Consider the following 24,858-nt stretch of genomic DNA (forward strand, 5'->3'; position numbering starts at 1 on the left):
GTAGAAGGAGAAGCATCCGCACAAGAAATCATCGCAGGAGTGAAGCCCTCGATAGATTTGGAGACCTATTAAATTCAGCCTGTAAGTCATCATTTTCCAACTAGAGAGAGCTAAGAAGAAAAAGAAAGAGTGGCTAAGGGTTTCAAATCTCTGCAACGATTAATGAATCCAGTGACTAGAGTACAAAAAGCTGATAATAATACCACAGCTCCCCAATATACAAATACTAAACCTCAAGCATTCAGCATATCTCATACTGGTGGTTGGTGACTGACTTCCAGCTCCAATATATTGACAAGATAAAGATTAAAGAGACTAGTGTGATGATGGTGATTCAGAGTAAACAAGTGCAAATAATGGATGCCACAGATGATGATCAACAGAGAACAAGCCGTAATCACAGATAATGACAGTAAATAAGAGGAAAGAAGATAGGAGCTTGTGCTGGAGAAACTTTAGGGTACCAGCACACCGGTGCGCTTTTTTAACGCTTTTCTTTACTAATCTAACATACAGAACCAAGAAGTTGTTTTATTCACAAGGTATGTATGATTAATTTTGAAATTCTCTAATTCACAAGATATCCAAGAGCACTTTTAAAACCTAATTTGCAGAGTCAAGAATCCCATATATGGTACTTCCTAGAAGCGATACGTAATACAAACCTGAAGGACTGATAGTCTCATCAAAGTGGCAAAAATGTTTCAAGAACATGACTCTCTCTTAAAGGAATACAGAAGGAAACCTCAATCTACATCCACCAAATTTTATGGTTTCTTCACTGCCACCAACATAACTAAATCCTCTCATTGATAGCTCGACTGTGCATCTTATCTTCAAATGGAGTTGCCTTTTTATCAAATGATACAGCATCCTAGAGCATAAGAAAGGCATCATAGATAATGAATATTTTCACTTTGGCCAGTTTTCTTAAGTCTAAACCAATCACAAGTCACAATATTAAAAAGAAAATTTTCACTAACATGTTTTGCTCTTTGAAATCAACAAAAACTAGCAAGATGAACCTACTGCAACCCTTCACTATTACCAAATACCAACTTTTTTTTTCTTATGATTGATAAACAAAGGAATAGGAAGAATTACAGAAAAAAAAATGAAGGTAAGATCAACAAAATATCTGACAACCTGATCATGTTTGGAACTATGTAGTTATTCTTTTTATTATCCCTCCTTCAAAATTCTAAAAGCAAATGAATTAAAAGATACATAGACTTGGAATGGAAGTTAAAGAGAAGCTCTATCAAGCCAAGTATAAGCACACAGACAAGCTATTGTCTATATCTTAAAAATTGCTGGTGGCAAAAGATTTATCAAAATTCCTGTGTAGGTTTTATATGTCAAAAGAAGAAAATGATAAACAGGTCAAATAGTACAAAGAATTCTTCAAGCCACTGGATGTTAGAACTGCATTTTCTGAGTATATATCAAAACATGTCAGTAAAGATCAAAGGCTTATAAAGTAAAGAATTAGTAATAACTAATAACGCAACAAAAGAGTGCATCTCCACAATTTAAACTAAAGAGATTGGGGTAACATTTTCACTTCTTAAGTATATATCATCAGACACATGGCGGAGCAACACATCTTTATCATGTAAATGTAACAGTAAGGAACAGGGGAAATGACTCTACATCACCAGGGAGGAGTTGATCCCTGCCTTGCCGAAGGAGATCTTGACCCCAAGCTCCTATCTCTCGAAAACCTTGACCGCTCTTTTGGAGTGCTCAATGGGCTCGCACCACGATAGCTTGCACGAAGAGTCTCATCGACCGTGCGTGATGTCTTCGCAATGGCATTCCTCACAAACTTCTGCGCAGCAGGGGAAAGGGTCCGCATGCTTGGGCTTGCACTACCACCTCTAGCTGGCGATGGCAGAGGAGGCTTCTGAAACATCTTAGACCTCTCCCTTATCTTCCGGGCAGCTTCCCTCGACAATGAGTGGGCCTTCACATCCCGCGAAGGAGGCAACGGGATCCTAAAGTGCGGTCCGTCACTGCTTCCGCCCACACCTATTGGTGTCTCCTCCAGATCCAATCTCAACGGTGTCCCTTCTATCTCTCCCCAGGTCATAAATGGCGACTCGTCAACACCAGGGGCCGGGGATGGCGTCCTCACGAAGCTATACCCATTGTCTGGTTTCTTATCAGATTCTACATAGAAGAGATTCGGCGTCTTTCTTAAGTCCTCCAGGTCGTACTTTTTTGACTTCTCTGCATCACGATCTGCAAAAGGCCAAGCAGCACCAGCCGGCGTGGTGCCAGCAACCGGAGTGTAGAGTATTGCAATTGCCTCTTCTTCCTTAGTGGGCTTCGCATCCGCCACCGACTTGCTGCTAAACCGCGTGTTGGACCGATTGATCTCCTTCGTCAATCCTTTAAGCCGTTCTGCCCTCTCCGCCTCGGTTAGCGGGGCCTCCCCCTCGTCGGAAGGATTATACATCAACAAATTCTTCGCAGTGTACTTCCATGCCTCCAACGTGCTCGCCGGCTGCCCCGATGTGCCATAACCGTCGGTGATCCGGTCACGTTTCGCGTCCTCCAAGGATTTTAAAGGTTGCTCCTTTTCGCCTTCCAATAGGTGGGCGTACCGCTCCCTCCTTTTCCGATTGACCTTCTCCAGGATATTGGAGAAGCTATCGTTGTCCTCGCTCGTGTACCTTCTCAAAAAATCATCGAGTGAGAGGTTGACGTCCACGTCGACCGAGGGGTCATCAGTCGCCGCCGCCGCAGCCGTTTGACCAGCGGCGGAGGGGGTCTTGTCGGATCCTAAGGGCGTGGCGGAGAAGGATGGAAAGAAGGAGGTGCCGGGGGTGCGGGTCAAGGAGCGGCGATCTCCGGTGGCAGAGGCGGATGGGGTTTTGCCGGCGGCGGCGCGGCGTTCGAGGATCTTGAGCTGGGTGTCGCGGATTAGGACAGGGTCCGCGGATCGGACGGCTTCCAGCCAATCGAGGCGGTCGCGAAGCTTGGGAATGTCGGGGAAGAAGTCACGCTCGATGATCTTCTCGATCGCGGCCACGTACGTGTCTTCGTCGAGCACGGCGGCGCGGCGCTTCCGAGAGACACCGGAGGAGGAAGACGAGGCAGCGACGCCGCCGGAGGCCGGAGAAGCGTCTAGGGTTAGGGTTTGGTTGGGAGGGGAGATTTGGCGGGGAGAGTGACCGGGAGAGAGAAGCATGGTGGAGATGGATAGGAAAGATCGAGATCGAGATCGAGATCGAAATTAGGGTTAGGATAGTAATCGAGGGAAAGCAAGACAAAGAGGGAATGGCAGCGTGGGAGGGCGCAAGAGAAGGTAGAGAATTTGTAACGATTAACAAATTCCTTCACCCAGTCGAAGTCGAAGGACGGCCTTGTGACACGTAGTAAACATCAAAAGACAACGCGTGATGAGGGAAACTTCGAGTTGGTTACGGTCCTTCCGGATTCGCATTCAGAGTCGGCGACGGGTAACGGGTTCGGTACGACTCTGGTCGACTGGACCAATTGGGCGGCCACGACTCACGAGTCCATGGTGCGCTGATTGTTGTGATCCGAATGGAAGTGGAACTTGAATGGATTCAAAATTCCGGGGTGTAGTTGGATATTTGTTTGATTCAAATTGAGATAGATTCTGATGATCTGATGTGAATCGAGAAAGTTAAATGGATCTAAACTCAAATCTACCACGTACCTGGGTGAGACCGAATTGATTAAAATCCTAGTCCTACAATCTTTATACCTTAATATACTCTCAAGGCAACACTTTTGGTAACTTCTAATCAAATGTAAGATTTTACCAATAAGTGACTAGATGGGTATCGACGAGTATGTATTTCCCCGTGTAAATGCAAAATAATCTCTATTGAGATGCGATTAAAATTTATCAAAGGTGCATGATCGAGGTACTGCGACGAGTACGCATTTTGATTTTGATCGGTAGTGTCAGATACTCATTAACCACAAAAGCTAGAAAACTACTACTATTCTGGATGACCGATATAAAGGAGAAACGTCTCGCTGAGGCACCAATAATGGAATGTCTTACAATTAACAGACAGAAATTAAGACCCAACAAAGAAGTCCAAAGAGATGGGAAAACAAGAGATCAATAAAATCAAATCAGAGGGGGATAAATATTCTATTTAACATGGAATATGCTGGAAACCACAACTTACTTTAGTTAAATGAAAATTCTAATTCATAGAAGGAAATATACAATTATTACAGCCCCAATGAGATTAAATGCGAAACCAAGTCCAACAAACAAAATTGACAGATTACAACTGACTAGAATGGGTCAATACTCCCATTTCTTCATCTCCATACCCTGAGGCGGACTCCCCTCCACCTTCTTTGAACCCACATCTTTCCAGTTAGTTGACAATACCGTCCCATTTGATTCAATCTGCAGAAAAGTGCAGAAAATAAATTAGAGCATGTAACTTGAGGTAGTATTTTGACAAGATTTTGTCGTAAGAACCGAAACTGATCATCAGATAGGATAGTAATGAAAGCATGAGACTGAACATAGTCCTCTCGGTGCTGACGTGTTTGTTATGAGGCTACACTTCAAATAACTAATGGTATCCCAAAAGGAGGAAAGTTGGAACTGATGCTGTAATCAGCACTCTCAGCGAGTAGCTTTCTATAGGCAAACCAAAATTGTATAATGAAGTCACGACATACAAAGGATTTGCTCATTGCTCTTCTAGTGTCCTCATCAGCATCTTGATATATATCCCGGAACATTTTGTTCAATGCAGCATCACCGTCTAGCTTCTCCTCTTTCTCCTGGGAGAGAGCAACAATAAAGAGACTCAAGGAAGTAAAATCTGTGTAATTACACTAGGATGCATAGGAATACAGAAGCCAAGTTGTTGCACGTCCACAAAGAAGATACATAAACAATCAGATCCACATGTTATCACCCACCTCCCTTTTTACTTCAGCCTCTAGCTTGTCCCAATCAACTTTGGTTTTCGAAGAGGGGTAGGATGGTCTTTGAGACTGTTGAACTGCACAAGCACATATAGAAAACAATAAGGAAAAAGAGTATTTACACAGGCACATATAGAAAACAATTTCATGATAAATAAAACTATAAGAAATTATCATATAACTACAAATTTCTAAATGACCCTAAAAAATAACTGAAACCAGAACAAACCGAAACAAGATACAAAAACTACCTGGTATGTTAGTTATCTTTTGAGGAACAGACTTCTTGTCACTAAATTCCAAATATGTCCATGTAATAGCTTCAGCTTTCGCAAGACGGATTTCAATTTTTGCAGGCAAAACTTGATATCTGCATTTCTCTGGTATAATCTATTTGTTTCCGAACAAAAGCAAGGAAAAAAGGAAACCACATTATATTGCGGCCAAAACGGAAACCAAAAAGAATGGAAGACGTTTGAAACTAGATCATGCTTTTCCAGACAAAATCCAGTAACTGAATTTAGAATGGAAGTGCAGCTGGTTAATCTTCAGAAGGCACGGAATCTGATAGAGGGGTTCAACAAAGAAAAACCATCACATTTATGAAAAAGAAAATGACGGCCTCCAGCAAAAGCTTAAAACAAGAAAAAGTGCACCTTAGATATATATGCACTTTAGAGCTTCAACAACAGTCATTAAATGTGCTCATCGAATGGTTTCAATTTTCATAAGCTTGATTTGCATGTGATTATGAACAAACTACACAAATGAACATTCTGACCAGTGGTCAGGCATAAGGCAGAAGCCGAACATATTAAGTAGGACACTGATGATGCCCCTAAAAATCCCGGACTTTTGGTTATTCATGTCAACTAGTAAATTTGTTGATGAAAACAATAACAAGAACAATTGAAAATACTACTAGTATTAGTAGTGATAGAAGTAATAAAATAACAAGAACAATAACAATAACCAGACAAACATGTGACAGAAATAATAGTTGTAAGTTGTAACCATCACACAGAATGGAAACAATGCCAGCATTTAGACATTAGGTACATCACAATGAACATCAGCGAGAATCTAGAAATAAACATAAAAGAAATTAGTTTGCAAAAGATAGAACCATACACAAAAAAGTTCCTTTCATTCTGAAGATTTTATTAGAAAGGTGCTTCATATCAAAGAAGAAAAATGCACATCTCCAAGGAGCCAAAAAAGGAAAGAGGGAAACAAAGAACTACTTATCCTCTTGACATTTAATATTTTAATGTCAATCAAGTTCTTCCCATAAAAGAATTCTCAAAAAGTTCAGTACCTTTCCAAATAAACGTGGTTGAAAATGATATTTTTCACCCCCAGGGATATCTATGGCAACGCTCAACTGAAAAGATGAAAAAGATCATCACATCAACATAATAATGACTTTGTGAAAGGAAAAGGTCATGTCAGCCTGAAAATACAGATAAAAGATAGCTCATGGAAGAGCATACTATTTGTTCACCAAATTCAATAGACACATCCTTTGCTGGGATACCCTTAGCGAAAATGGTCAAAACAACATCTGTGACAGAATTATAGAAATCATGCCTGTATGGAAAAAAAAAGAGAAAAAACTATAAGAAAACTAATGGTATGAGTAGAAATCAGTGCCTTTATGTACTGGAAATTCCAGATGTGCAATTAGAAGCGATTGGGCAAATTAGCATAGCCTACCTGTCCAGCTGTCCTGTAAATGGTAAGATATCTAGAATAGGCACTTCTTAGTCAACAAGAAAATTTCTAACTTGTAATTCTTTTTTTCAGAATCAACTAGCTGAATAGACATCTAAAGTTAGTTAGATAACACATTTCTCCTTAGAGTATGGACACCATATTGGATGAAACATTACTCCTGAATTTTTTGAGTTAGCAGTCAATACACTTTCATACTTGGAAAAGAAGTGCAAATTAGATATCTAAGCTTGTACAGATCGTACTCCACCCAGTATCGTGCTCCAATCATTTTTTACAATAATCATATTTGCATGCAAGAGATGCACTCAGAATTTCTTTTTGTAAAGAACTCCAATCCATAGTTCCAAACTTCAGTGAGCAGTTGCATGAATAAAAAAAAGTACACAATAATGAATAATTCTTTGTACCAAGTGAAATAAAGTATAAACTTATAAGGTCTGTAATGTTTAGAGATCAGAAATTACCTGAATTTTGGTTTGCTTGTTGTTACTGCAGATTGAAGGGGTACAATATTTTGTGACCGAGAATCCTTCACATTTTCAGTAGTTAAGTTTGGTGGAGATACAGTACTAGGTGGAGTAGGCAGAGGTCTCTTTGACAAGTTAATAGTTTCCTCTGTTAAATAATGTTGCAATGTACTCAGTACTCATGTATCAGGATACGTGCAAATATTTCACTACAACAGTTTCTTTTTGAAAATCAAAAGACGTTGCTGTGAGAAATTCTTCATTGCCATTTCATTTTATAACTGAGGCATATAAGGTAGCATTTGGGTTTAAGAAGACTAAGAAGATATTACACTACGAAGAATTAATATGAGCACTAAAATACCTGCAATGCGCTCATCACATTCTCTAATCAATCTGGTAAATCTTGACTCTCCTGGTGCCAATGCAAGACCTGCTTCAAGAGCTGTCTTTGCAGTCTGATACTCTTCTAGCTTCATACAAGCAGTCCTATAGGAACAACTTAAGCATCAGATGTATTGAAGCTCAGAGGTAGCTTATGTGAAAAGGAAATGTGCTATTCAATACCATCCTGAAACATAATATTTGTGACCGGCCAATTGCATTTAATAAGCGTACAAGATAAAAACTAAATCAATTTCCCTAAAAGCAAGCATAAGCATCTATAAATCCATGTAAAGTACTACAAGTCTACCGAATAAAAAACTGTAATACAAACAGCACATATACTATGCATCCACAGGAAGTCACAACAAGCAATTACCATCAAAATATGTATGCACTGAACAATCTTCCAGTGATGAGGGAATCAAGTAATTATCTCCACTCAATACTGCAAATAAATCAAGGGCAACAAAAAGGGGCTTCATATATGCCTCATAATATAGAAGTGTTTGAAATAAGATAACCACCATAATGTGCTGCTGAAATAAGAACAATATCATCATATATTTGAATAAGATAACCACCATATGTGCTGCTGAATTCTCATAACGTGCTTTTATAACAACAATACTAATAAGGGAAACAGAATAGTATCCAGAAACTCATACAGAAATAATGAGCCTTACGTCTTAAATGGCAATCATTACCAATTATATTTGGAAGAAAAAAGTTACCCCGAAAAAGGTGGAAATAAAAGGTAGGTCTAGGATATAGATCACAGGGAGAGAATCATGTGTAACTAATTATGAATGAACCTTATCAAGACAATAGCTACTTTACTTCCAAAGTAGGAATCGTAGAGATTCTAATTCATGAGTTCTAACATTAATAGGTATGCTTCAAATACCACACTACATTAACTTTAGAGATAAATCGTGCATATTTAGGCATATGATTAGTTGATTACCATAAAGTTCCAAAGCTTGCTGAATATGTAAGATGACTGCTTGACATGTTTGATAGTAGAAGATTAATAGTGAAAATCTCAAAATGAGTTAAGAGATTCGATATTTTGGAATAATCAGATTGTGAAGTTATTAATTGAGGAATGCTGCAGCTACACTTGCATGTCATTAAATCCCAGATGTACAACCTGCACCTTAAGCACCATCTTTTGCTTCTAATCAGTATGTCCGCTTTGACAGATTTTGACGAGTATTTACTCAAATACACTCATAGAACAGGAATGCCTTCTTGTTTCTGTAGATTAGCATTTTATGACTTTTGTCGTATTATTCATGGTTCTATAAGGTATGGTTTATTGTATTATTAGCATTCCGCTGCATCAGGATAAATGAATGCCTTCCCTCGGTTACACAGGAAAAAAGGAAAAACTTTATGGCATATGGAAGCTATAATGTAGGAGTCACTTCGCATCCAGTATTGCTTCGCATCTTGACATTAGAGCAATGCAACTGGGACCACTAGTAATAAGGCCATATGACACATGGAATCCACACATGCAAACAAATATGGCAACCAGCTTTCTCTGCTTGTCGCAAAGAATCTATATCTCAATTATTAAAATAGGATTCGGTTAGGCTCCTGAAAGACTAAATGAGCATGCCTTCCAAATCAAGGAAAAAATCTGGAGTGCACATAAGAAGAATTTTTGACACTCTCATGCATCGACACGAAATATGATATCACGTTTTCTTTCCTTTTCAGAACTACTACATTTGAAGCAAGAAACAGCATTCAACTATTGCAGCACAAATCTGAAACAATGATATTCAAGTAAAGTTTGTACATTATCATAAATAGTTGAATACAAATAATACGGAGATAAACATTGAAACTAAAGATGTACTTTTTCTTTTGTCGTAGTTGATATTATGATAAAGGTAGATAGATTGGTCCAGCTCCTAGTTATTGAATTAATAGATAATCATGTCTAATGTCAAGCCTACTCAACATCGATCACATCTAAGTATAAATACACTATCATGAAAGTACTAGTACTGACCCTTTGCGCAAGTAAGCTTTGGTCATTGAAGGATCCAATTGGATTGCTCTGTTTGCATCCGCAACAGCTTCTATGAAATTGACATAAGATAGACAATCAGCCCATATTTGAAAAAAAAAAAAAAAAGTATCACAATAAGTACTAGTTCCAAAATTTATAATATAATGAATCATGACAATATCAAAGCAAAAGATCAGTGATGTCCAATAGAATGGTTTTTCAATTTTTCTTTCCTCCATTGTAACACTTTTTTTTAACCAAAATTGCCATCCACAGACTGTACCACCCAACCAATCCTGTACCATCTAGTCTTTTGGAGATCGACTAACTCCAAAGCTCACTAGGATGCCTTCAGCTTCTTTTCCAATCTACAAGTGGTGCTGCACTTATCAAAAATATTAAAACTTTTCCCTCTCAACGACCTAACTAGTGGAGGCAAATTAGAAATTGCATGGCACCCTACCGAACGAGTTGTTCTTTGAGCAAAAGAAACGGTAAAATCAAGAAATTCCAGCGGCATCCTTGACGTCTTTACCTAGTCAAGCATCCGCTAGTCTTGTCATTACTACACATAAGATAATCTCACTGGCAACCCCAAAAAGAAATTGCCCTCAACCGCAAGTACCAACCGCGACATCTCGATGCAAAAAAACCCACAAAAATCAAACACGCCTAAATTTACGAGCAAACACAGAAGTCGACACACAAACAAGAACATCAAGGAAGAGTTATTAAGAACCCCATCGCAATTGGACACTAGAAAGCGAACCGGTATAGTTCTCGAGCTTGATGTTGGCCTGCGCGCGGTCGGCGTAGAGATCGGCGTTCCTGGGATCGATGTCGAGGGCTTGGGTGTAGAGATCGGCGGCGAGCTCGAAGTTGTCGTCGACGAAGGCTTCCTTCGCCTTCTTCTCCAGATCTGTTGCCATTGGAAGCGAGCGAATGAGAGACACAGATAGCAGCGCGGACGCGAGCGAAATGGAGGAGACCAGGAGCGTAAGGGGAGGAATTGTGAGACTTGAGAACGGTGTTCTGGATTCTAGAGAGTTCTCGCCTTCTCGGTCTCGGATACGACGGGTTACGAACCAGAGCGGGGTTTGGGCTCGATCGAATGGAATTATGGATTCAAATAGATGGCTCAAAACCGACCAAATTGGGGTTCTATTTAATCCGCTTAAATAGTGGAGGATATTGGATAAGCTCCTTGTTGCCTATTACTGATACTTTCTAAAGTAGATAGATATTTTACCTTTTTTGACTCCATTAGAGGTAATTAATACATACTATTTCACATCCCAATCTCCTAATAGCAGGGGAACTTATCCAATCTCGCCCTACTTATGGTTATGGTTATGGTAATGCTCCTCTGATACTATAAGGTTAGGGTGGAAGAATTTTATTTTTTACTTTGTTCTCGTTCCCATCGGGATTCTCTTCGTCGGCGCTAATACCGATGGCTTTTACCCTCTTCAGAGAGTCACAGAGAATCCTCCTCGTCTAGTCGTCTTCCATCCTTCTTCTGTTCACATTAATACATGAGATATAAGCTGCATAAATTCCTGCTATGTTTTGATGGATGGAATATCCAGATTAGTATATCATGTAGATTTGCTGGCTCCGTTTATTTTATAAATAATTTTTTTATTCTAAAATAATAATTAAATTAATAATATAAATATTATTTATTAAAATTATATCTTATGTTACGCATTAATTTAATTACTATTTTTTTTTTCTTGATATATAGCTCACCGATCTATTTTATATCAAATCAAAATGTATTTATTATAATATACTAAAATGTAAAATATTTTTTTATTTACTTTATACCACATCAAATATAATTATTACATTCTTATTTTAAAATATAATACTTTTAGGTATAAGTTTACTTAGATCTTATAACTATCACTATTTTCTACGTACACTTTCTGTGCTTTTCTTGTATCACATACATCCCTTGAACTAAATTTTTTTTTTTTTGATTTATTTAGAGTTACTTTTTTTTTTCTTCAAAGGATATATAAGGATATTTCTTTTTAGTTTAGGGTGTATGTTAATTATAAAAAAATTGAGTAAATGTATGTGTAAAACAGCAATAGTTCTAAGTGGAATTATTTCTTATTTTTAAAATAAAAATTTTATTTTAAGAAAACCTAAGCAAACTAAGCTAAGGAAGATAAATAGTTTGCTACTAAGTAGTTACTAATTAGAGTTGGGCCTTCAAATAAGGGTGGCCAAGACTCTCCATGTAGACCTGGCCCACCTGGGCCTGGTTCATAAAAAGATCTTACTCTTTTGGGTCAATTTATGTCATTTTAATCCTATGGGTCCATATATTTTTCATTAGAATAAGATCAAAGTTATGAGATGCATATGATTAAAGGGTTAGCACTCATTAAATGATTCATCCAACCTAATTATATAGGATTAACTCCGCGTTGAGAAAGAACGCTCTATCAGATAAGATCAGAATCATTGGATGTATATGATTGATGTATTAGCAAACATTTAAAGGCAGGCCACCATTCGGTCCAATCGATCTACAAACTTTTGTTAGAAAAAAGGAAAGAACCAAGGGCTAACCAAACGATTGGAGATCTTAAATATCTTCGGCGGCTAATTCAAACCACTGGTGTAAGTTGTTTCATATATAACTTTAGGAAAAGAGTGAATAGCGTACGTTGACGATGTTAAGTCAACCAAACTCGTTCAAAATAAAAATAAAATTAAAAATGCATGGAGACCATGTGATGCTGGGTTTACACTCCTGCATGGCTTTGCCTTTTGGTGTTAGTGGCTTTTGTAACGTAACATGTGACTACACATGAATTCAGCAAAGGGTACGCTAAAGCAATGATATAGCATCCCATTGCACACAACCAATGTGTGTGTATAACTATATATATATATATATATTTATTTATTTATTTATGTCACAGCAGCAGTGGATCTTAATATCACTTATAGAGTCGTTAATTAATTATAATCTAACTAGTGAGTCAGGGGGCAGAGCCAAATGGGGATGCATTCTAGATTAGAATGAGATGAGATGTATAGCGTGAGGGACTTCTTATTCTCAAATAAGTCAGCTTCAAAGTAGGGTTTTTAGGCTTGATGGGATGTATTTAAAGTTGGTGAGATTTTGAAAATTAGTTAGTCAAATAAGTCCGCTTCAAAGTAGGCACTTCTCATAATCTACCTGAGTCCGTGTACTAAAAGAGTAGTGAGATTTTGAAACAAAAAAGATAATTACCTAAACTATATGAATAATGGTTTACATATTAAATTTTTTTAGATAAGATAGATGCATCAAAACTAGCGTTAGCAACTTGGATGCATATAGTTAGGTGATTAATTTATATATAGGGTATTTAAATAAATTTTTTGTCAATAAAACCCTAGTCTAACAAGTCCTTTCATATGGTTGTTTATTCTACAGAAAGAAGAATGCATGCATACAACTTAAAAACGAAGAGACGTTATTTTCAGGACGGTGACACCGTCACCGTACGATGGAATATAGAAATAATAATTTTGTCATCCTTTGGAGCCACCGAATTTATCACACCAATGCTTTGCTTTCATAATTAGAGACTAATTGGGTGGGAGTAGGATTAATTAATCATTAATCTGGAAGAAGAGGAAAAATAAAACTAGAATTAATCATTGTTTAACTATTCTAACTCGACGAGTCGTGGAAGTTGTACTACCGACTGCTGGCTGTCATCTTCGTTTTGCTCCGTCGCTGTCGGTACGTCTTTGCCGTATAAAACCGCAGTTGGTGGCGATGGAGCCCGCTCCGAGTGGCCATGATGGCCCCCACCCACAGAGAGGGACAACTCGTCGCCTACTTAATTAGACCCGGAGAGCTCCAAAGAGGCCCAGTTAAAGGAAAAGTCAAAAGAAAAGGAGATCGTATGGGCAAATTAGACTTTTTATGCAGTTTTAATGATGTAAGTGGTTGATTCTCTAGCCCAAGGAGATGGGCTCAATGACTTAGACGCGTTGACTATTAGCTAGTTAGCTCCCCTCCATTTATGATATACCGCGTTGACTGCACCTCTGTGAAGCAAAGTTTTAATATTTAATAACATATTAGATGGGATTTACTGCCGATATATAGCGTTTTATTGGAACAGATTCGATGTTCCCACTGAGACATCCCAGTGGGGGCGGTTTTGATGTATGTTCTCCTTTAGGACTTGGCGACAAGCAATATTCTCATTAAAAAAGGAAGAAAAATTTCAAATGTTAATATAATTACATGGTATGTTGTGTCTAAATCTAAAAGTTTTACAGAGAGAGAGAGAGAGAGAGAGAAGAAGCAGCATTGGAATCAAGGAATCTTTTTGGCCTAAAAATTTTCCTTTTCCTATGTTTCTTATTTCCACTGTACATAAACTAAAGAAGAAGGGCGAGTGGAGAGATTTCTACAAAAATATAAACGGATGGATCGAATTCTCCCTGCACTCTTTCTGTGTATGTCTGCAGTCTGCCGGCAAAAGGACAAACAGGGACTGCGGTCAACCGCCCCAAGCTACGGTTACTGTGCCGTTACCGTTGACCATTCATGGTCTGTTAAAGAAGGCCGCCTCGAGTTCACCGCCGTCGTCGAAGAAGCTCAAGAGCTCCGCAGTGGACTGCACCTCTCCGCCATCCTTATCGCCTTCGGAGCCCACGAAGAGCAACTCGTCTTCTCCCATCACCTCCATGTCGTCCACCAGCATCACTCCGTCCTCTTCCTCCTCCTCCATGGAAGCCGTGAGAGGGGTCGTCGGGGAGAGCCCCGCGGCCGCGCTCGGGTTCCCCGGAGGTGGGTTCTCGGCCGTGGCGGCAGCGGCGGAGGGAGTAGGAAATTTGTGACGCGTGCTCCCAGCGAGCGAGTTCCGGTGAGTAGGCATGGGGTGGTTGTGCTCCGCCGTGTAGGTGATCACAAACATGGCCGGATCGGTCCGGCTTCTCTCCACTTGCTTCCGAGCTAGGCAACCTTTCGAGCTGCTGCACTTGTAGTATCCTCTGTTATCCATTCTCCCACTCAGTTAGAACCTGAGAATAGTACTAGTAAAAGAAGCAAATCTGAAGCAAATTAGTTCGGTAATCACCGAGGATAAGGAGATCCTTTGATGGGTTTCTGCCCATATTTACGCCAAGCCCATGTATCCGAAGAGACCCCATCCGCAGGGACATAGCAAACCACCCGCTTTTGCTGGTTCTTCCTGCGATTCGATCAGAAATTTTCAATGGGTCTCTTCTAATTTGTGAATTAATCACCAAGAAAGACAGAAAAAGGTGTGATTAAGCTACCTTCGCTTCGATTTGGGGCCTAAGGAGTTGGGCCGAGGGGATGTAATGGAGGGAGGAGGCTTATGTGCCGCTTGCTCTTGTTGGTGTTGTTGGGTTTTGGGGAAGAAGGTTTTGCAGAGCTCCTCTAGCTCTTGGAGATCACTTTTCGTCTCCGTTGGATTGTTGAAGCATGCGACGTCTTCTTTTGCTTCTAATCGCTCCTCTTTAAGACCCAACAACGGAAGAGGAGGAGGAGGAGGAGGTGGTGGCGGCGGCGGCAGTGGCAGTGACGGTGGCGGTGGCGGTGGCGGCGGTGGTGGGCTCGAGAAACGGCAGCTTCGAACCACGGCTTGGAGATCCCAGTTGTTGTTGATGTCGTCGTTGTTCTCGTTGTCCATGGGAGGGTAAGCTATTTGGGCATTCTTCTTCTCTGGTGAAGACGAACAAGAGATAAGGGAGAGGCGCTGACTTTTTAGAGAGAGAGATGGGATTTGTACGGAAGGGAGTGGGTTTGGTGGGCACTGGATTTGTATGTGGTGGTGGGCATTCGATCCTCCCCTAAAAGGCTAATGAGGAGGGGGAAGGAGGAAAAAAAAGAAAGAAGGGGAAACGGTTCAGAAACGGTCTCCAGTTTTTGGATCGATTCCCCCTACTAGACCTTAAAAAATGTCAAAGGAGAGAGAAAGCGAGCGATATGAGAGATAGAGAGAGAAGATGTCGTCTCCCTCTCTACGTCGACTTAGTTAAGTTGGAGCTCTTCCACGCGCGGGTCGTCAATGCGCTCACAAAAAGATACAAAGGAAGTAATTATAAAGCCCGAATTGGATTGAGAATAAATGCAAGGAAAAAAATTTACATTTCACACCTTACCATTTTATGATTTTACCGTTTGGTATCTATGGAGCCCTCTGGCCTCTGCTATAGTATATAGTCTCGGAAAACACCGGCATTATATATATGTCACCCAACGAAGACCGATAACAAGGCATCAGTATAGGCATACTTGAGGCGTTTCGATAGACAATAAAGTTTAATATAAGGTTTAAAATTAAAAATATTTTAAAATATATAAGGTGTGAAATGTAAATTTGTGAGAAAATAAATTGTCAATCATAAGATTTGGCTCGTAATGCAAATCATTGTGGACTTAAGGTTTGACTATATGCATCCGACGGTTTCAATTATATGTGTGCTAATTTTTTACTATATTTCTTTTCTTGTAGGAATTAAAATTTTCAGATATGCACTACTGATACATCGATAGACACTAACAATGTGCCTAGATCAACCCATTTGTAGATCGACTCTTAACTTAGCTCAATCCATTATCACTTTTCTATCTCTAAATTTTCGAATGTAACTAATTAGGGAAACCATATGTTTTGCCTTTTAATAATTAACACTATATTATATACGTATTTATTACTTGACACCTGCATTTTATTATTAATACCTGGAAAATGCTTTAAGTTGATGATAATAAAAGCAAAATCTTGGTGGTTTCTTTTAATAAATTTCTCAAATTTAATTAGTGTGGGAACTGCAGGGCAGCCATTTCCAATTAGTTGATTAAATACCTGGACAAAGTAGTAGTCTCCTATCAATATCATCTCCAAATCATTCTTAAATATTTGGCTACAGCATATACGCCGTACAAAATACTAAGTTGAGATAAACTTAGAACTTTTAATTCACGCTTGATGTCAATATGCCACCACGTCTTCTCTCTAGAATTCAAAGTCTTGTACAACTGTTGCAGCGTCTCAGTGATAACGATCGTCTTGAAAACTTCCAACGAGCTAGTTGTCTAAATAATACTATATTAAATTTACAAGGAGGAAAGCTTCTAGTGCAATTTGCAAAGATCAAAGGGCGGGGTTTAGTTATCACACTGCAGCATCAATGCAATATAATATTGGTTTTTTTTTTCACCTCCTAAACTCACTTATTTCTACACTGTCCCCGTAAATATGTTTAGTATACACTAACCTCATAAACTATTAGATATTGGATATATCTTACTTGACTTATTTTGTTACCTATTTTCGTCCATTAAATGTCACGTGATAAATGTATGCCAATTTTACCCTTATGTGCATGTGCAAGTCACATGCTAAGTCAAGAGAAAATTTTAGGTAGATGAAAATACCCTCCTCCACTCCTTCCATCCATTGTTGCAGGGTTCACTCAAGTGGGATGCCTTCTCCACCTCATGCCGGAAGAAGTCTCCATCCAACGACTAGCTCTTCTCCACGGGCATCAACTATATTCGCTCTATCTCTCACCTCGACCATCCTCTCCCACCTCAACTACATCGCCTTAGCCGCCCCAACGGCTCGCTCCTCTTTTGTCGCCACCAATGAAGAGGCAAATCCCGTTGAGGGCTTGATTGTCGGTGGCCCACGCCAACTCACCAACGACATAATGGTACTCAACCTCGGACACCACCGCCAACAATGAGCGTTGGGTTTGCTTCCCTCCAACACTATCTATGACCTCTGATATATCTTTGACAGATGATCTCCGTTAGCTAGGGCTGCCTCAGTGTTGAGTAGTTTTGCATTGCTGGCGATGGACCTCTGCTTCCGCTACCTCGGTGCCTATGTGCAATGCCTCAGGTGAGATTCCCTCGAGTCCAAAATCCTCTATTAGATCTGTCCTGCATACACGTTTGCATCATCTTCTCCAACGAGCGCCACCTTTTTGATGAGGTCTTCAACGACAATGATAATGCACCCTTCACCAAGGCTTGGGCTCAATGAGGCCTTCACCTTGAGATCGTCGACCCCTTGGCATTCATCGACCTCATGTTTCACCAAGCCATGGTCGGTCGCCCCATGTCATGCATCACACCTTACTCCCTTGGAGCGACGGAATTTTGTTTCAGAAAAGAGATTAGGACAAAAGAAAATAAAGAAATTTAAAATAAAATAAAATATTAATATTAGTTAAGCCATTTAATTATTTTGTCATTATAAATAGAGGGATAATTTAGTTAATTTATCAATTCCGTCAACGACGTCCTTGTCTTGATAGTTTAGATGATCAATGCATATAAAAAGAAAATTTTAAATAATTAATTATAAAAATGGGTGATAATTTAAGAGGTGAAAAGAAAATTATTTCCGTAATTTTAACCCCAAGTCAATTGGATGAGTTGGGCCACCACTTAATTATATCAACATGCTCTCAACTTATTGCTATTTTTTTTTTTAAAACATATCCTAGAAGGAAATCACCACCACAGCATACTTGATTGGCTAAAGCTGATAAGCATCCAGCTATGTTCCATATGTAACAATAAAACAACAATAAGGCGGATGAGTTGCATGGTAGAAGAATAGGATAAAGCTGAAGCCTCTCTAGTCTCTACTGCTTCGTAATGAGATAGATGTACAAATCACTTTCTAGCCCGTTCATCCATCAAAAGTGCACACCACTTTCTAGTGGGATTCTGGAAGAAAAGAAATGAAATCATTGCGTTACAGGAAAGCAGAGCATATGACCTTAGTGCAACAAAACGGTTGAATCACTTTTGAAAATGATCCCCCGCTTAAAATTCTCTAACATTTTAGCATAAAGGGGGAGGGAGTTAATTGGACCCTGTATAACTTACTGAGAGATGAAGATGGTTTCTATAAGAGGAAAGAGTCGGATTCCCCCCCTTGTCTTCTCGGAAAAGAAGGGAACCCCATGAACACGATAAAGGGCAGATGCCCATTGCACTTGAGAACAATTTAATAACTTTGGTTATTCCTGGGACGTGTAAGCATATAATTTTGAATCTTTAGTTGGCCTGGAATCAGATTTACTCAAACACCACTTGCAATTTTTTTTTTATTCCAATCACTGTATTATACAAATTTCATAGCTTTCTGATTTGGCTGAAGCAGAATCACAACACTTTCTTTTCCATTTGGATTAGTAAATGTGTATGGGAAGCACCTGCCAACTGCTGTAATACATCACTACAGCATCTTCCATAATTGGACCAAATGAGTTTCTGAAAGCGATTGGGCTCGTGGAAGACCAGCGGGGCGCAGTGAAAAAGATGAAATCGGCTGAATGGAGCCCAAATTGAAGAATAGGTTCCCCAGTAGGATCAGGATCATGATCACAGTTTTCTTTGTTGATTTGACTCGTCATGAAGAGCTAATCCTTGTGATACTTGAGTAATCACCAACATTGGCAACAAATAGGGGATCCTTGTCTTTGTCTAACTTCGTTGATTTCTGACTTGCTTGCTCCAATTCTTTCGTCAGGTCTTCCATTGTCTTCTTCAAGCTGGCTCTGCTCATCTGTCCACTTTCACCCATCGAGACACCAACCATCGTAATCTTAGGGAGAAGAGGATTTGGTGGTACTTCATTGATGACATCTCTATCAGATCTAATGATTCAGCCGAGAGAATTCATCACAACCAAAGTATCATCAAAAGATATTTAAAAGAACTTGCAAAGCAAGGATGAGAACAGCAATATAAACCTTGCAGTTGACTTGTTCCTGCTTTCTCGCTCTTGATGTTTTCCATGTGGTCCTGACCACAAATTTGGAAGCCAGTTGGCAAATGGAAACTGGAAAGCTGCATCACTTGCTAACTGGTCATGGTCTGCCTGAGCATTCTCATTGAACTTGACCTCCGAATAACCAGTCTGGGAACAACCAGAACCTTCTGGATCAGAAATAATGCCAGTTGATGCACTGGCTTTAGGAAATGATGCAGCACTCCTGAAATCATCATCATCCACAGAAGCAGCATATGAGAGATGGCCAATGGTACAATCTTGAAGTTTAGCATGGTATAATCAAATAAACCCAAAGTTGAATGTGTAAGAGAATGAGAAAGATGAAATTCAGTATGCGCAAGCTTGTTATGCTACAGAAAGCAGCTGTTCTATGTAATTCTTTTATTTCCCTTTTCTGAAATAGATGGATATTGGATACAAACTCAGATTTTTGTCATACTAATAAGAACTTTGAATTGCTTATCTTACCCTTTAGTTTCAATAATCTAACAAATAATAAGACATCTGTTGGTTTTAATATGATCAACTAGTTCATCCATATGTTAAAATGAAATTCAAAAACTACCAACGATTACTTTCACCCAAAAAGAAAAATCAAATGACACCACTCCCTTCTAAAGTCTGAATATCTGACCCAATTAAGATATCTAAAGCCAAAGATACCACTACATATGAGGTTGTATTGTGGGTATGTGCTGTATCTACCATTACACAATTAACATGGTACTGCTGCAACATATTCTGGTTGGCATGGGACGGAACATCAATCTATGAGCTCAATCCTTATCCCTTACCAGATTATGAAGTGACAATCTAAGCTAAGACTAGGCCCATTTTTGGTGGGTCTTATCTGAAGCAACCATAAAGTCAGAGCTTAACTTTGGTCATTTGGCACTGCTACATTGTTCGTATACTTTTACTACAACTTATTAGGTGAAGGTACTACCAGATAGTTCTCAGCATGGAAGCAAAACAAGAAGTGATGAAAATAAAAGATGACATGTATAAAGTACCTCTCTTCAAATGACTCAACCAAATAAGGGAACTTTGGTTGAATACCAGTAGCTTTCCTCAACCACTTGTTTCCCAAAAGTACTTTATCTACAACATCAAGAAGCTGAATCTCAGCTGCTTTTGATATGACACTAAGTGGTATTCCAGAATGACCCATTTCATCCATCACTTCCTGGACCTGCATAAGTTATTGTATTACTTTGAGTAAGCTAAAAGTCATGAAGTGGAAAGAGGAAATGGAACGCAAGCAGAGTATCTAAATGCAATATGCAGAGTACAAATGAAAAATGATTAGTTTATATATAGTTGACCCATGAGCAAGAATGACAAATAATCTTAGATGCAATTAGAAAATTAATGGATGAAGATACCTCTGGAGGCTCAAACAAACTATCTCCACTATCTTCTATCATTTCAGCAGTTAGACTATCATCAATTATATCACCACGTCGTTGCATGTGTCGGGTTTGGATTATTGTGCGAAAATGCTGGTCAATAGAAGCTTCAAGAATGTTGTCCAACAGGCTTTTATCAAAAAAATAAGGTGTATACCTGAAGCCATGAGTACATAAAAACTCATCAGAAGATAAAATAGATGATGTTAGTCATAATGATGATGATGTACCATATGAACTCATAGAAATCATTAGCCAAAATATTAATCATAATGTGAGTATCATGACCATTAATATACTACCTGGAAGGAAAACTGAGAGGACAAACAACATGGGTACATACCATCTTATTCCGTCCTTTGTTGCTATCGCGATATTCAAGTTATGAGTGGTAAACACAGGCACGCCATCAAGCTTTCTCTTCCCACCCTTTTGTGGGAATGCCTTTAGAAGTTTATTAGCTTCCTTCACCTGTTTTGAGTTGGAAAATCAAGCATCAAACTGTTCTAAAGTGTGTAAAAATGATAAGAACAACTGTATGGACCTGTCTTTCATTGGGAATAAATTGGAACATGTGAGGCTTTTCCTGCAAAATGAAGTCTAGATTTATAAATCCTAATATACATAAAGCAGCAATTTGATTCTAGTTTCACTACACCCATACCTTGAAATGTTCATATGCCACATCAAGGCGGCAAGCACCCACCATACCAGTTGGAACGTTAAGCCGTTTAACATAGGAAACTAAGGAAGTAAAGTTAGTTAGGTTGCAATTCCTCTTTCGTAAAGCAAAACATAACCAATGAATCATACAAATTCTGAGCAAATGTGAAGATCTATGACTTGAACACTATGTCAACAATAAATTTTAGTTCTTCATCTATGAACTAGAATATCTTGGTTCCATTAGCAACAATAATACGAGTCCATAGCATAATTATGTAGAACACAGAGGTTAGAGCCTATTAACCTATAGTGGACTTTAAAGTTAAAGACAATTAGAGTCTGGAGTCAATACTAACCTGCTATTTGGTCACAGAAAATAGGATAGAAGTGATTAATTAAATGGATGATTACAGAGAAACCTGCCCTTGTTTGTTTATGATTGTTAATAGAGCAGATCTAAATGATTGAATCTCATATAACAAAAAAAAATCCCCCCGCCCCCAAAAAAACAACTAATTAACTAAGAGATGAAGATACATGCATAAAGATACTGAAAGGATGAATCAATATATTCAATTGGGGAATAGCAAGAAGCAAATAACAGTAATAATTCCTAAGGATCTATAATAGTACAGAAAAAGAAAAACAAAAGAAGAAAGCAGCCACTCTTGGCTGAAACAATTATCTCCAATCAATATATCATGCATCCTCATTGTTCTTTTTCATTAAACGACTTAACAACACCATTTCCAGACTGTTTCAATGAAGATATCAAAATCTATTACAATTGAAAGCATAAATTAGAGAAAATGACATTATTAAGGAATTTCATGTACATCAATCACCAAAAAGATTGAATCTATGAATTGAACTCAAAATGAATTATTTATTTAGGAAAGTTTTTCTTGCTGCAATCAATGAGAAATCATAATAGTCTCCTAAAAGTTAATAGGGAAGACTTGATCAAGGGCATACGTGTACCTGCATCATTTAAATCCATAAAAAAGCGAAAGACTGGGCCATTTGTTTCACTCTTTGTAATCGTTGCAAACATCTTTTTTAACCACTCAGGTGTCCTATAAGCAAAAGAACATTGGAGTTAAAAGCAGAAATAATATGAATAGTCCGCTCAATTGTAAATAATAAATATATGTAATGGTTCAAAAAATTTCCACTAATATATTTCAAAATAGCAGAAGTTTAATTAATCACAGTCAAGTTCAAGAACTGGTGAAAAAGTTTCGACTTTCAAAAAATGCCATCCTAGATTTTAGCAAGTATGATCTTACAAATGTAGAAAAGGTATAACAAACCATCAGCTAGATATAAAGTCAGAACTCAGACAACCTGTTAATGCTTAAATGAACGTAATGAGGATGTGGAACATGTATGATTATGAAGATCTTTATCACAAGAAAAAGGAACATTTAATACTAACAGTGGATAAAGTACACAAATACCTGATATTATTCATCTCTAAAACACTGTAGCATATGTTTATATATAGAATGATTTAAATCTCCCTGTAATTTCCGTTATCTTTTTCCCTTTTAACTTCCCATACTTGGTGAAGAAAGAGTAGATTCACGTCAGTAGGCACCTCACCAAATGATTTGAGTAGCAGTATGTGCTTATCAAATTCATCAAATGTACATCAAGAGAGAAATATCAGCATCTAAGGACAACAAATCTTCCCATTTCTCTTCTATAGTAACTTGTGGTTGGTCAAAAGAATGTTATATCTTTGATTCTTTTCACATATGGTAGATTCTTATGTTCTGGAGAGGAACTGCATATGACCTTATGAGAAAGCCTCACATTCTAACTCTAAATAGGACTAACATATTCGGAATAGTTTCTGTGACTTATCCTGTTCCTTCAACACTTGAACTGATGTAGCACTCAACCAATTCAGAAATATATCAGTCATACTCCCTAGTTTGACACATCATTTATGTTCTACAAGACTCCCAACTTCCTATCTAAGTTTTTTTATTCAAACTCTACAGACTCCTGACAAAGCTATGTGACTTTACTCTGGAACCACTGATGAAGATATTGTCATCTCTCATATTCATGTCTCGTTTGAAAGGCATATATATATAAGTTAATCATGGCTTTGACTAGTGAAATTTCATACTTTCTTGAGAATTTACAGATTACATACAAAAGGAGGATTAAAATTTAATCATGACTTTGTGTCGATGGATAAAATTCTTCAAAGACAATTGGACAACTTATTCAAATTAGATCAATAGACATGTCAAAATACTGTCTTGATAAAATTATTCAAATTAGATCACTAGATAGTCACCAATAGTAAGACCACAGCGGCGAGAAAGGAGGAGTAAAACAACTGACCTTTTTGAGAAGAACGGGATATCGAAGTGGGTGGTGACGGCCATGAGGCCATTTCCGGATGGATCGAGCATACTAAAGACCTGCCCCACAAAAGCAGGCCCGCCTCCGCCATTAGAGCTCGAGCTGAGCCCTTCTATCCTTACTCCCGGCGGCAAGCTCCTCACCGCAGGATGCGCGGCCGAGGCGGGCGCTTTCCCCTGGCTCTGACTCCAGCTGTCGGAGGAGAAGGCAGAGAAGAAGGGGAACGCCATGGGTACGGTCACCGCCGATGAGCACAGCGGCGCCGGCTTAGGGTTAACAGCGGCGGCGGGGGCGGCGCGATGGGGGTTGAAGGGAGAGAAGGGGATGCGGGAGAGGAGCCCCGCGGTGAGAGATTGCAAAGAGCTACCGGCGGAGAGGAGGAACGGGGGGGAGTGGCTTCCATGCGAGGGTTTCTCAGATGGGGGGGGCATCGGTGGCGCCGGTGATGGAATCACTCGTTGGTTTGCTGCGTCGCAAGAAGGAGAAAAAGAGTGATGCTCGCGTTCGAGAAGAGGAAGATGAATTAGACGTTGGAAAGATGAAAGATCTGCCAATTTGGGCCGCACCTTGGCCGAGCCTGGAAGTCTTAATATTATTAGAAATAAGAAGTATATTTGACACGTGTATCATTGTTAATAAATTTCGTCAAATCATTATCTTAGCATCTTGTTTTATTCACTACAGTAGACCGCTTAGGTTATATTTAATCTGGAACCATTCAGTGAAACGGCATTTAAAGCGAAAATATTTTATCTGGGTCATATCACAAAGAAGATTCAGATCGGCGTGGACGGCTCACCTGCCCCCTATGCTGATAGGATTATAGGAATTAACAGAGTAGACAAAACCAAGCACTTGCTTTGTGATCTTTAGACAGTAACAGAAATAACAAATGCCTGAACTTGTACGACTTTTCCCGAATGTTCACCAAACCAAGAACTTTTGCTCAATGTCACCTAAAAAGATAAAAACTTTTGCTGAATGTCTAACTTAAATGTAGAGTACAATATACAAATATCTTGCAGTTCAAGTTGTTG

General features: G+C 38.9%; 3 protein-coding genes and 1 pseudogene across 3 annotated transcripts; all 4 read right to left on the minus strand.

The window, feature by feature from the left end:
• Positions 1–1,481: 1,481 nt before the first annotated feature.
• On the minus strand, positions 1,482–3,361 carry LOC140768931 (uncharacterized). The gene has a single exon (XM_073109414.1). The coding sequence runs from the start codon at positions 3,194–3,196 to the stop codon at positions 1,655–1,657; it is 1,542 nt and encodes a 513-aa protein (XP_072965515.1). The 5' UTR covers positions 3,197–3,361; the 3' UTR covers positions 1,482–1,654.
• Positions 3,362–4,109: 748 nt separating this feature from the next.
• LOC140769074 (protein SGT1 homolog) lies at positions 4,110–10,638 on the minus strand. Its single transcript, XM_073109624.1, has 10 exons — positions 10,322–10,638; positions 9,553–9,622; positions 7,507–7,631; positions 7,140–7,290; positions 6,432–6,528; positions 6,257–6,322; positions 5,190–5,328; positions 4,933–5,015; positions 4,687–4,791; positions 4,110–4,405 (listed from the first exon to the last, which is right to left on the minus strand). Exons 1-10 carry the CDS (start codon positions 10,479–10,481, stop codon positions 4,298–4,300), a joined length of 1,104 nt encoding a protein of 367 aa, XP_072965725.1. The 5' UTR covers positions 10,482–10,638; the 3' UTR covers positions 4,110–4,297.
• A 3,125-nt stretch (positions 10,639–13,763) lies between these two features.
• Positions 13,764–15,594, minus strand: LOC140768739 (uncharacterized; annotated as a pseudogene).
• A 3,014-nt stretch (positions 15,595–18,608) lies between these two features.
• Positions 18,609–24,391, minus strand: LOC140768410 (uncharacterized). The gene is made up of 9 exons (XM_073108672.1): positions 23,801–24,391; positions 22,421–22,515; positions 21,438–21,517; positions 21,318–21,359; positions 21,117–21,244; positions 20,750–20,930; positions 20,378–20,556; positions 19,324–19,566; positions 18,609–19,227 (listed from the first exon to the last, which is right to left on the minus strand). The coding sequence occupies exons 1-9, from the start codon at positions 24,250–24,252 to the stop codon at positions 18,981–18,983; spliced, it is 1,647 nt and encodes a 548-aa protein (XP_072964773.1). The 5' UTR covers positions 24,253–24,391; the 3' UTR covers positions 18,609–18,980.
• Between the last annotated feature and the right edge of the window lie 467 nt (positions 24,392–24,858).

The sequence above is a fragment of the Typha angustifolia genome, chromosome 10 (genome assembly GCF_048772165.1).
Source record: "Typha angustifolia cultivar Huaian chromosome 10, ASM4877216v1, whole genome shotgun sequence".
Classification (NCBI taxonomy): domain Eukaryota; kingdom Viridiplantae; phylum Streptophyta; class Magnoliopsida; order Poales; family Typhaceae; genus Typha; species Typha angustifolia.